Source organism: Engraulis encrasicolus, chromosome 12 (genome assembly GCF_034702125.1).
Source record: "Engraulis encrasicolus isolate BLACKSEA-1 chromosome 12, IST_EnEncr_1.0, whole genome shotgun sequence".
Classification (NCBI taxonomy): Eukaryota; Metazoa; Chordata; class Actinopteri; order Clupeiformes; family Engraulidae; genus Engraulis; species Engraulis encrasicolus.
Genome location: NC_085868.1, coordinates 47,324,503 through 47,337,363, shown reverse-complemented (window position 1 = coordinate 47,337,363; position 12,861 = coordinate 47,324,503). Strand labels below are relative to the sequence as shown.

General features: G+C 44.1%; 1 protein-coding gene across 1 annotated transcript in view; it reads right to left on the bottom strand.

Moving 5' to 3' along the window:
* Nucleotides 1-12,861, bottom strand: part of LOC134459567 (uncharacterized) — a 33,161-nt gene that overhangs the window by 18,386 nt on the left and 1,914 nt on the right. The window contains exons 3-5 of the mRNA XM_063211925.1: nucleotides 11,857-12,014; nucleotides 10,295-10,412; nucleotides 4,036-4,420 (exon numbers count right to left, since the gene is read on the bottom strand). Of these exons, the coding sequence (XP_063067995.1) occupies nucleotides 4,036-4,420; nucleotides 10,295-10,412; nucleotides 11,857-12,014 (661 nt within the window). The remainder of the gene's footprint in view (nucleotides 1-4,035; nucleotides 4,421-10,294; nucleotides 10,413-11,856; nucleotides 12,015-12,861) is intronic.

Genomic DNA, 12,861 nt, shown 5'->3' with positions numbered 1-12,861 from the left:
CGCATAGAACATTATAAAAAAGTTGTATTTTGTTGAACATCTTTTGTGCTATATTAGGTGTTTATATGACTGGCTAACACATAGTAAACATGTTAAGTAGACAAGCATTTTATTAAACATTTATATTTATAACATAAATTATAGAAAATACAATTCAACAATTCATAATCACAGGATGCTTTCAGGCTTTCAAGTACGACAAGGCACAGTGAAAAACAAGGCACAGTGAAAAAAACAGCAGTGCTCCGATAATTTATTTACAGGCTGTTTAATGACATGACAAAATTCATGAGAAACGACATTAATACATGATATCCTGATATAAGCCAAAATAGCAGGAGAGCTGGCAGTCCAGAGAGGAGAGTGGTGTAATAAAATCACCCACTGTAGTGTGTGTGTGTGTGTGTGTGTGTGTGTGTGTGTGTGTGTGTGTGTGTGTGTGTGTGTGTGTGTGTGTGTGTGTGTGTGTGTGTGTGTGTGTGTGTGTAAGATGATCTGACTTAAACTAGCCTTTCTGGGGCCCCCAGATGCCAAAACTTGCAGTGTGTGTGTGTGTGTGTGTGTGTGTGTGTGTGTGTGTGTGTGTGTGTGTGTGTGTGTGTGTGTGTGTGTGTGTGTGTGTGTGTGTGTGTGTGTGTGTGTGTGTGTGTGTGTGTGTGTGTGTGTGTGTGTAAGAGGATCTGACTCAGCCTCCTTGAGGCCCCCAGATGCATTTTGGCAGACCCCTGTGTGAATGTATGTGTGGGTGGGTGGGGGTGGTGGTTGGCAGACCTCTTGACCTCTTGATTTCAGACACCTCATCTCGTCCCCATTGCTGTGTGTGTGTGTATACGGTATGTGTGTGTATATGGTGTGTGTGTGTGTGTGTGTGTGTATGGTGGGGCTTGGCAGACACCCTCACTGCTGCTGCTAAACGTGTGTGTGTGAGAATGTGGTTGGAAGAGCCCTTGGCACTTTATGTCACCTTGTCATCGCTGCTGCTGCCAGGGCCGCTGACAGCTTTGGCTAGGCCCGGGACAAAGTCATCTGAAAGGGCCCCCCACCCAATACATGCAATGTAATAAGGACCACATTCTTGGCCCCAATTCTCCCTGGGCCCAGGACAATTTACCCCTTTGTCCCCCCCTGTCGGCGTCTCTGGCTGCTGCTGTTGCTGCCGTAGTGTGTGTCAATTGGAGGCTCTCAGTGATTCCCATGTAAAATATCCACAGTGTGGTAAAAAAAAGTCCCCACCAAAAAAGGTCACACACACTAGTATGTTGTTGAACTACCTTTAGCTTCAATAAATTACTGCAAAGTGTGGATTTATTTCCATCTATAATTACATGTGCTTGCTCTCTCTCTCTCTCTCTCTCTCTCTCTCTCTCTCTCTCTCTCTCTCTCTCTCTCTCTCTCTCTATCTCTCTACCCCCCCCTCTCTCTCTCTCTCTCTCTCTCTCTCTCTCTCTCTCTCTCTCTCTCTCTATCTCTCTATCTCTCTCTCTCTCGGAGGTTCTTCTGAGGGGCAGCTGAAGATCACGTCAGGCAGTTCTTCCAATAAAGATTGGACTTGCCGTTTGGATTTATGAGCGAAATATAACATCGCCTTGTATTAGACCATGGAGTGTATAGACGAGGTCTATCTCCGCGGTCCGCCCTGGGGTTGGAACTCGCGACCTTAGGGGAAACTCCAACTTGGGAGACAACTGCGCTTGGTAAACAGTGAGCTTAAGCAGTCACGCAGGCTGCTAGCTCAGTGACCAGTGCATCTGTTTACAAACGTTCTACTGACAAACTCTGGTAGTTGACGTGTTACAAATGCATACATACACTATCCACTGACGTACTGTATGCAGGCCTACGTATATACTATAGTGTCACCACCACATTGGGTAAGGCTGTTAATACTGTAGATTAAAAGATACAGTTGAAGTGAAATCCTTGGGAAACATTTATTTCGAAATGTTTAATTTTTGCAGCAGTAGGAATGCCAAGTACCGTAGATCACAACAATAAAACATCTACAAACGAGAGTTGGTGTGTTTTGGAGAGAATAAAATGTGTACATTTTCAAATGTTACTGTATCTAACACATGAAATTGTGAACCCTCTTCTACATGATTGTAGAGGTATACCTTTAAAAAGTTTGGGACACAAAAAACATTCCTCTCACCTGTGCACCTGACGTACACACCACATATGAAGCTGAGTGACTACTGACGTCAGGGTTGCCAGATGAGGCTGATGATTTCCAGCCCAAAATATGCTCAAAACCCGCCTAGAAGCAAAAAATCCCGCCCAATTCTATTGATATCTATGGCAAAAATTGGGCGGGTTTTTCTGCTAAATGCCATTTTTACTCGCACACGGCCATCCTAAGCAGCCCAATTGGGCGGGAAACAGCCCAATCTGGCAACACTGACTGACGTGTCTCTGAAGCATTTACTGGACATGTTACAAAAGCACAGAGGCAGGTCTGAATAAATAAAATGCATGAAGGGAACACACATAGAAAACACTTGGAAACACCGCACACATTTAGGTCACTTTAAGCATTTTTCCATTATATACAATCCGGCTGTGCCATGGCGTGTCGTGTCATGCTGTGTCGAGCTGAGTGGTACTGTCAAACCAGCCTGGTTTGCTTTTCCATTACAAACCGTGCTGCCTGCAAGAGGGTGGTGACAACACAAGGCGCTTCCTGTCATGATAAGCTCTACGTGCTGCTTGTGGATATTAAACAAACAGGGAGAATATGGAGATGTTGGTGGTGCTACTTTTCGCTCTGAGGATTCTAGTTAGCCAGAGTAGGGAAATGAAAAGGCATCACCGGGAACGATTAGCGCGAGGTCACGCCTCTTGACTAATCAGTGAGCAGGCTTGTCAACAGTATTGCTCAGCTCGCTTCAGCAGGCCAGCTGATTTTCAAGCTGAGTCAAGCTGTGTCGTGCTCAATTGAAAAGCAAAAAGTGGCAGTCATGTCGTGCTGTGTTGAGCTGTACCGGGTAGAAAATGGACAGTGGAAACGAGCCTTATGTGTCCAACCTGGTCTCACAGAATGCAGTGAAATGAATACAGTCTCTTGGAGCACAATATCTGTGGCAGATTCGTAGATTTTGATGGACTCACAGAAGTGCTTTCTATATATTCCCACAGCAACAAAAATACTGTAGCTTTTCCACCCGATTGATACCAAATTCTGTTACTTAACAAAACTATGCTGGCAATTAAAGATATACCCAGACCAAAAAATCCATAACCCTAACCTGTCCGTAAAGAAATGCTTTTTGAAATGAGAAAAATCTTCAGAGAACATAAGTCGAATGATAAGACGCGTTGCTTATCGATAAGATGATAAGATGCCTCTGTGTGCTGCTCCAAAGGGCCACAGTCATTTCATGGAGTTCTGTGAGTTCATGTTGGTTTCAATATGACCAATATGGTCCAAAATATATTGCAGTACAATATCCACCATTGTATGATCATGCCCCCACCCTTTGGAACAGTCTACCTCTCCATGTCTGTCAAGCCCCAACACTGGCTACGTTCAAAAAGCACCTAAAATCACACTTATTCACTGAGGCCTATGGTCCTTAACCACCCTGCCCCCCAACCCCACCTCTACCCCCCCTCCTCTCCTCGCTCTCTATTCCCCTGCCCACTCTCCTTTTGTAAAGCGACCTTGGGTTGAAAGGCGCTATATAAAACCAAGTTATTATTATTATTATTATTATGGTATTATTATTATGTAAACTTCAGTGTCTATTATTGCCTCCAGTTACAATTTCATCAGGCCTTAATGATTTCTTGGTTGGTTGGTGAACATGATGTATCATTCTTTTAAATTTGGTCAGTATGTTCGTATTCACAATGACTCAAGCTGATTGAATTTTGATGCTGATTTGAGTTAACTTTGCGGTCTGTGCTCTGAGTGCTCTTGCACCTGAACTGGACACCTCCTGTGCTTTGTTTTCTGGCATGCTTATTGGCTGAAGTCCTTTTTGTATTCTATGTATAGTCTGTCAAGTTGTGTGTGGGTGCTATGAGCGAGGAAACTTCCTGGTGGCGCTATAGAGTTTAATCTTCAGGCCGGGCAGGTTGTACAGCTCCGTGAGATGGAACAGTTTCTGGAAGCGGCCCACAAACCTGTTCTCTTTGTCCAGGCGGAAGCGCATTGCCCACAATATTATCGTGTCGTCCCTGCACAAGTGGTCAAACGTCTCCATGAGTTCGTCGAGGAATGGGTGCCCGTAGACCACGTCGGCCGCCATGATGTAGTCAAAGTGAGTGGAGGCCTGGGGGAAGCGCTTCTCCAGGTCCTTGCCCCAGCTCAGCTCCATCACGTTGGGAGGGTGACGACAGACATTTCTTGTTGCGCGGTTGACATTGTACCGAAGGTTCCCCAGGATCTCTGGTAGGTCAGTGGATGTCACCTTTGCTCCTAGAGGACAGCGATAAACAGTTAAAGGGACACTGTGCAGGAAATGGACAAAAAGGTACTGCAACTATGCTGTCCATTGAAACTGGGCTGCCTATTGCCAAATTTGATCTTTACATGAAAGTTTACTAAGTAATAAACACATATGTCCTAGTATGGTCCAAGTAGAGTCATTTTTGCAGCTTAAAATGGCTATTTTTGGAAATTCAAAATGGCGGATCATGGAGAAGATCCCCCTTTTCATGTATGAAAAGTGCAATTTTTCCAGTCATAATGAATACTTAGAATTTGATGGTGGTGGTAAGTATTAATGAATAAGGTAACATTAGTGAATGGGCAGCATGAATTCTGGAAATTCTGGAAATCTCACACAGTGTCCCTTTAAGACACACCGTTATACATTTGCGGTTACCAGACTGGCAATGACCAAGTCGTAGAGCATTACTAAAGGCATTACTAAAGGCTCCAAGGATTGTAGTACTCTGGTAGTCTATTTAACTTTCAATGACTATTACAGCGTGCCACTGGAGGTACGGCGTGCATTAAGGGGTTAAACCCCAAAACAGAAAGATAGGGCTGTCAGGGCTGTGATGATTTACCCAAAAAGCAGGAAAAACATACAGTACAAAGCGCTTTGTGTGTTACAGGGTTCAAGTACATATTTGCCCTCCCGTCCTTTCCTTTGGCATCTGGCCTCTTGCCTCAGTGTTACCGGGCGAATACACCGGCCGCAACAAGATCAAGCGAAAGACAATCACTGGACTGTGCAGGAATAGCCATGCGAGCGATAGAAGCGGCAGAGTATGGGTCGATTCGAAACGGAAGGCAGTGACTCGATGACTCTCCTCCTACATGAACAGCTCTCTGATTACATAGGTGAAGTTAGCTGGTGAGGCAGCCGTTACGAACGAGTGCGCTGCCCTGCGCATTCGATGCTACGGCGGGACTTACGTTTATCACGTTAGCGCTTAGCTTACGCATGCTATTTGAACGGTGAATGACCGCCAGACGCCGGAATCGTAAAATAGGCTATAAATAGATCTAGCGACGGCATATCTAGACACTTCAATGTTGATTTATCGCTTCAATTCTTAATATCTGTGCACATAAGTGTTAGAATAAAGAGCATTATAAGGTAGTAGCTTGGGTAGTAGCCATGTTTGTTTTTCAGGTTTCCGGTTGAGAGGGAGGTGGCGCACAGCATTTTTGGGTACAAGGCACAAGTCAGCATCTGATGCTGCCCTGAAATATCCCCATTACACCCACAAATGCAGTCAACTGGCAAGGGAGGAAATAAAGCAATTTTTCTTATCGATCCACACTTCATGACTCGATGTCCAGTTAGCTCACTGGAAGGACAGCTGCCTTCCCTGTTTCGAACGGACCCTCTGTCCATTAAAAGCAACAGCAACCATTCCAACATTCCTATTGGCTGTGACGGCTTTCACCCAACTGCATCATAGCTAATTTGCATAATATTAGCTCAAGTCCAACTACAGCCTGTCACTCCAGTCTCGCGAATCACCTCTAGTCGCCCGTATGCCGTATCGCTTTTGTCGCACAGCTCAATACAAAGTCAATTATGTTATTTCCGTCACTGGAATAGCTCATGTCGCGCTTAGTCTATTCGTGCCTTTAGGGTGGAATTCTCCCGTCTCCACTTAAGTCGGTTTTACGCGCGCATATTTTACGCGGTCTTATCTTGCGCGTATTCTCCCCTCTGGAACGTCGCCACACCCCTCGCGCTTAACTCAGAAAAACAGCGCGTAGCCCAACATAGGCGTGATATATGCTAAATGGGGGGATGAGTCTCTGCCAAGTTCATCAGTTGTGGCTACAAAGAAACTATGGAGCATGGATTTTCAGATCAACCATGTGAAAACCTCGGCAGTCCATTGAGATCCAACACTGAACTTTAACTTTGAATTTAAAACCACGTGCCAAAAGTCCTCTCGCAAAAGCGTTTCAAAATCTAACCTCCGCTCCTTTTCACAAGCAGAAGGCAATTATTGGAGGTGAGATATTGAGATGGAAACGCTATGTGTCCCTTTGGCGGGAACTCAGCTGAGAATTTTGGTGCGCAACAGGTTGACAGGTTGATTGAAATAATAAACATGATTGAACGTTTTGTTAAAAATGGAGTTTGGCATATTGCCTGGACAATTCCGGAAATCAAAAAATGATTTAAAATGCTGATCATTCCCACAGTTAAACAAACACATAGTAGGCCTATTTGCTGACTTTTAAAAGTGTTTCTCCGCTTCTCTGTACAGCAACGTGACATTAAGATTATTGGAAATATGTGGATCTCAGCTGTCCGTCAGCATATTACACTTAGGCTACATGCATGCTGAAGAATGAACAAGGAAATCGATCGTCATGAAAAAATGGAGACTTTATATTCTGTCGCAGACATGGGAATTAATTGGACATGGGCATGCAATGCCAAGCCAGGACTTAAACGCGCAGCTGATGGGGTGTAATAGAGACCAGAAGCGAAATGCCAAAGACATGCTCTGATATGTAGGCCTACCTTTTTACGTTTAGCTGTAATGACATTCAGGAAATATTTTCTGCCTTACAAAAACAGATAGGACAACCTGTAGCCTACCTCAGTATGTGGTGGTTTTGTATGTCGGGCATCAGTTCAGAAAGTTTAATAGGTTACATGCACATATGCACGAGTTCCAATAAATCACAAAAGTGGAGGAGTTGAAATAAAAACCGTTTACTTAACGTCGTGGCTACAACATTGTAAAAATGGTGAAGGTTGTTTTTGAATAGGCATACTTTGGGTGGCTGTGAGGACGACTGGAACAGCGGTCTTTAGTCTGACGTGCCTTGTCAATTTAGCCTACTTGTGCATGGTGCAACCTGCAACGAGGTGTTTTTGGTTTTGGTTACCGTCCGTGGAGACAACATGATGATCCTCATACTGATTCATTAATTACCTGCTTTTGTTTGTAAGTTCACCGATATGAGAACATGCTCTGGGCAGCTGGTCATATTTTGTCACAAGCATTCTAATGTAGGATGTTTATGTGGAACTGTGAATGAATTTCGATTTGGACTCACGCTGACGGTAAGGAACATCAACAAAGCAATACCGTGTAACATGTTCAAAATGCGAGCCAAGCGAGCATCAAATGCAATATTACATTTTGCCTCATAGTGGCGCTTGACCTTACTACAGCTCTTTGATGCGCGTAAAGGCAAACACGCTTAAAGGGTGGTTTAAGGGCGGGTTATGCTTCCTACTTGTGCCACAGAGTGAGCTTGTCGCAGCCATGATGCAGTTAATTTTGGTTTATGCCCTGTTTTGAAGCACGGTCTGCGCGATGTCATTCCACGCTGAAACTGCCTTCAATACAAAGAGTAAACTAGACGTGTCGGTTGTTTTTTAGCATCACAGACTCGACGAGAATGAAAATGAAACATTAAATCTTTATATCACGTGCATGTTTGATCGCACTGGCAGCCACAGTGGTAGTTTGGAACAAAGAAGTGGCTCATTTGTCGAGGACGAAGCGGAATGTTTCCTCGACCTCGGAACCACTGTTCAACTGTCCAAATAACTTCAGCGTCGTAACTTGCAAGCGCATGTGTTGTCTTTGGTTCGTGTAAATAAATCAAACAACAAAGCACGGGCAACTTATTTAATGAAGAGCTCACAGTCCGTAGACCGACGAAGGTTAGAACAAGGAAGTAGCGCTTGTTCTCGACTCGAGGACAGAGCAGGCTGGTCGAGAGGACCAATCAGAGACCTATTTTCGCCCTTTCCCGCCGTCGCTCCCTGCGTCGAGACACAATTTCGGGGAGGTGCCCCAGAGTACCTGCGTGATGGGGGGGGGCTTCACTCCGTTAACTGCGCGGCTCACTGCATCATGATGCAGTGACGCTGATCTCGAGGCATAAACCACCCTTTATGCCTCGAGACCAGCGTCCCTGCGTCGTGATGCAGTGAGCCGCGCAGTTAACGTAGTGAAGCCCCCCCCCCATCACGCAGGTACTCTGGGGCACCTCCCCAAAATTGTGTCTCGACGCAGGGAGCGACGGCGTGAAAGGGCGAAAATAGGTCTCTGATTGGTCCTCTCGACCAGCCTGCTCTGTCCTCGAGTCGAGAACAAGCGCTACTTCCTTGTTCTAACCTTCGTCGGTCTACGGACTGTGAGCTCTTCATTAAATAAGTTGCCCGTGCTTTGTTGTTTGATTTATTTACACGAACCAAAGACAACACATGCGCTTGCAAGTTACGACGCTGAAGTTATTTGGACAGTTGAACAGTGGTTCCGAGGTCGAGGAAACATTCCGCTTCGTCCTCGACAAATGAGCCACTTCTTTGTTCCAAACTACTACTGTGGCTGCCAGTACGATCAAACATGCACGTGATATAAAGATTTGATGTTTCATTTTCATTCTCGTCGAGTCTGTGATGCTAAAAAACAACCGACACGTCTAGTTTACTCGTTGTATTGAAGGCAGTTTCAGCGTGGAATGACATCGCGCAGACCGTGCTTCAAAACAGGGCATAAACAAGAATTAACTGCATCATGGCTGCGACAAGCTCACTCTGTGGCACAAGTAGGAAGCATAACCCGCCCTTAAGTGGACGGGAGAATCCGCTTAGGATTGATTAACATAGGGAACTCCCTGATTTTGGCCTGGCCCCACCCAAAGTGCGCAAGTGATGAAATCGCGCGTAAGCCTCGTTTACTCACGGGCTTGAGTAAGCTCAGAGGCGCTGTTGCGCACTTTTTTTGACTTAAGCGGGTGGGAGAATTCCGCCCTTAATAACTCCACCCTGCTTTCAACCAGCCAAGAGCGACTTTATGTGTTGCTTTCTCCCATTCAACATTCCTTTACTGCCTACTGAGAGAATGACCTTTGAACTATGTTTTTGATGACGTTGAGCTTAAGATTACCTATAGACTATAATAAACCAATGCATCAATCATGACAAAATATCTCTGCATGTTTATATCCTAACAGCTTCATTGAGTACCATGCTTTCATCACATGCATGTATATGTGTATAACACACAGATGGACAAACAGTCTGTCTTTTGAACTAATCACTGCCATTCCAGATGTCTTTGGCTGTGTACGTAGAACACATGGAAATGGGAAATTGCATTGTAATCAAGTGAGATGTTAACTTTGTTAGCAACGATGCTGTCGAAAAACGCATCTTTGGTCTACTTCAAAAAGACTAGGCCAAAGAGGACTGAAGCACTGAAGCGCTAATGTTTCAATCCAGTGCCTCTTATGTGACATCCATTTTCCAAATAAGAACAATGACCTCATTTACATGAGACATCACAACATGAACTCAATTTAAAGGGGCACAAGGTAGGATGACATCGTTTGTGCAGTGCCTGTGGCATGCCTGTCTCAAAATCTACATCGTAATGAAAAAATGCTGTTCAAATAAACTCGCTGTGAGACTGTTTTTCATCACGGAATGCCAGCAGCTGATACAAATCTGGATACGGTATGTGAAGCGATTTTTTCAAATGAGAATTGTTTCCCACGACACTCCTTTGGACCGCGCTGTCAAAACTTGCATGTGGGGTTTTCCTATCAGCGGACCGTGGAAGTGGTCGCGAGATTCATCATTCACTTATTAATGACTCGCATAAGCGTCGGCTGACTTGGGACCGTGATTAATGAAACTTTTAATCCTACCTGGAGCCCCTTTAATTCCGAATCAAACTTAATTAGCCTACACTGTGAATGTTAACATTTCACAATTCGGAATTCAATAAAAGTGCAATGTAACTATTTAAGTGCAACGGAACCATTTAATTTTGAATTATTAATACAGAATTAAAGCCATCATGTAAACCAGGCCAATGCCTCATACACACTCACTCTTACCTAAAAGACTTGTTACTATGGAGACAAGACCGGTTCCAGCTCCTAATTCGATGATGTTCTTGTCCACCAGGTTGTGCTCCTCACGATGAGCATCAAGGAAATGGCACAACACCATGGCCTGTGAACAATAATTGACAGTCACTATCTATGACAGTGGTGTAGTCTACTTTTTTATGGTGGGTATACTGTATATTTGAGCATTTTTTGAAGTGGGTATACTGTATATATTTGTGCTATTCAAAACAATGGATCAATCGATTTTAAGTGGGTATACTGAAATCCCTGAAATTTAGAAGTGGGTATACTCCGTATACCCGCGTTCTACATAGACTACACCACTGATCTATGAGCTAATAGAAGTCTCAGAATATGCTCCATTCTGCCAGTGGAACACTGGATTAGCCATTGAAAAGACCTTAGTAACACATTAGCCACACATAAGGACTTGGTCATTGACCATTGGAAATAAGGTCCAGCAGCGATTGCACTTCCTGAGAGAACTAAAGAAAGAACATCTAGACTCAAGCTTGCTGGTGACCTTTTACCGTTCCACCATAGAGAGCCTGCAGTGTCAGTGTGGCCCTCAAGCTGCACTGAGGCTGACAGGAAGAGACTGCAGAGGGTGACCAAAACAGCGCAAAAAATCATAGGCTGTCCCCTGCCTGCCATAGCCACAATTTAAAACTCCCGCTGCCCAAGTAGAGCCAGGAGTATCAAATAAGACGCACCCTGGCACCCTGGCTTCCACCTCCTAGCACTGTTGCCCTCTGGCAGGCGCTACAAGACATTACCAGTCACAACCAATAGAATGAAGAATGGCTTTCACTACACAAAACGCGCACTTGCTGGACTGGACAGTGAAAACACTTGCCATCTATAGCGCTAATGGAACTCCATTTATTCTCAACCTCCACTGGTCTCCTAAAAGTTTGTGCTTGAATCGTTTCTACCCAATTCAATGCCTCTAATTGAGCCTCCTGTCACAAGGCTGAAGGCCACAGGAAAGCGCAGGACACTGATTTACTTGAAAACACAGTGGTGTCTATGGTGACATACAGTGACTTGCACTTTCAGGTTGGAATATTAGAAATTTCTGATGAATCAGGAAAAATCACATGTATGAAATAACATGTCGCACAAGGTTTATCCTTTATCTAATTCTATCTACCATCTGTTCATTTAAAGGACTGTGCACCTTGTAGGGAAGCTCAAATCTCAGTATACTTTGTACAATGACAATAAAGGCAGTCTATTCTATTCTATTCTATTCTATTCTATTCTATTCTATCCAACTCCGTTGGACAGACAATATTAATCATTTTCAGGAGCACTCAATCTTATCAAATTCTTATAAATATTCAGTTTCAGTTAGAATTGACTATCTGTAACCAATAAGTGTAGAGTTGCCTTTTTCAGGGCTTAAACCCAGGCCTTGTAGGGAAGTGCCCTCAGGGCTGGATTAAGATGGCCAGTGGCCCCTGGGCTACGGTTAGGGTTAGGGTTAGGGTTAGGGATTGGGTTTGGGTAATGGTTAGCCAAGACATGGAAACAATGATGCTCACCGACGGCCACAGCACAGCTCCGTACAAGTCATTGGACTCGGATATTTTGATGTCTATGCCGGCGAACTTGTAGCCCTCCCAGGCCTGCAACGTGATCAGTGTCGGACGGAAATGCCTGGCCATGATCTCCTTTGACAGCTCGTCCCACTCGTCTGCGCCTATGTAGAAAATATGTTACACAAACACACCACAATTACAATCAATACAACATTTGAAAGTGTTCTACAAACTCTGTAATACATTTATGTAGAAAATTCATCACAATCAATGTATCTTATACTGTATGTGGAAAAAACACAGCCAATTTCCCACATTATGTACAAAACAAGTCAAACGCCATCGCCTTTATTAACCCATTGTAGCCTGGAGACACATATACGCTGAATTCAGGTTCTTGAGATTTGAGGGGTTTTTATTAAAATGGGGGTATGTTAGTGCTGAATGAACACATTCTAATGCAAAATGAGGGTCCTGGCTTTTAAATGCAACTTATTTCATGTTTGTATGTGCTCCAGAGGTTGAGATATTTAAGATTTAGAGGGCACCCTTTCCCAAAAAGGGCTTAGGCTAAAATGGGTTAATAGAGCACTATTCAAACACAACAACAATCACAGCTGATCAAGGTGCTGGAAGCTAAATAAACAGGGGCTTAATAGACTAACAGAACATACACTGAAAGTGAACACTGCTTTTTTTGCAGTGTAGGCTACACACTGAATGATCCATGGCATGGGCAACACAACACACACACAACACAGAAGCTGCCTGCACGCAGCATCAGATGACAGGTGACAGTTGCAAGTAGTTGAAAGTGCCAACAGTGCAAAGTCATTTTTAAACTCTATCAGCAATAGGACGAATGACTTATGGACACAGGAATTAAGGGAATAAAGATAAATCTGTATTTCTATAAGTGCTCTCCCGAAGCGTTGTGTGGTAGAATTAAGTTTACCGAAGTAAATGATAGAAGTCCGCAACACTCGGACCGAAACGTCGTGCAAATAA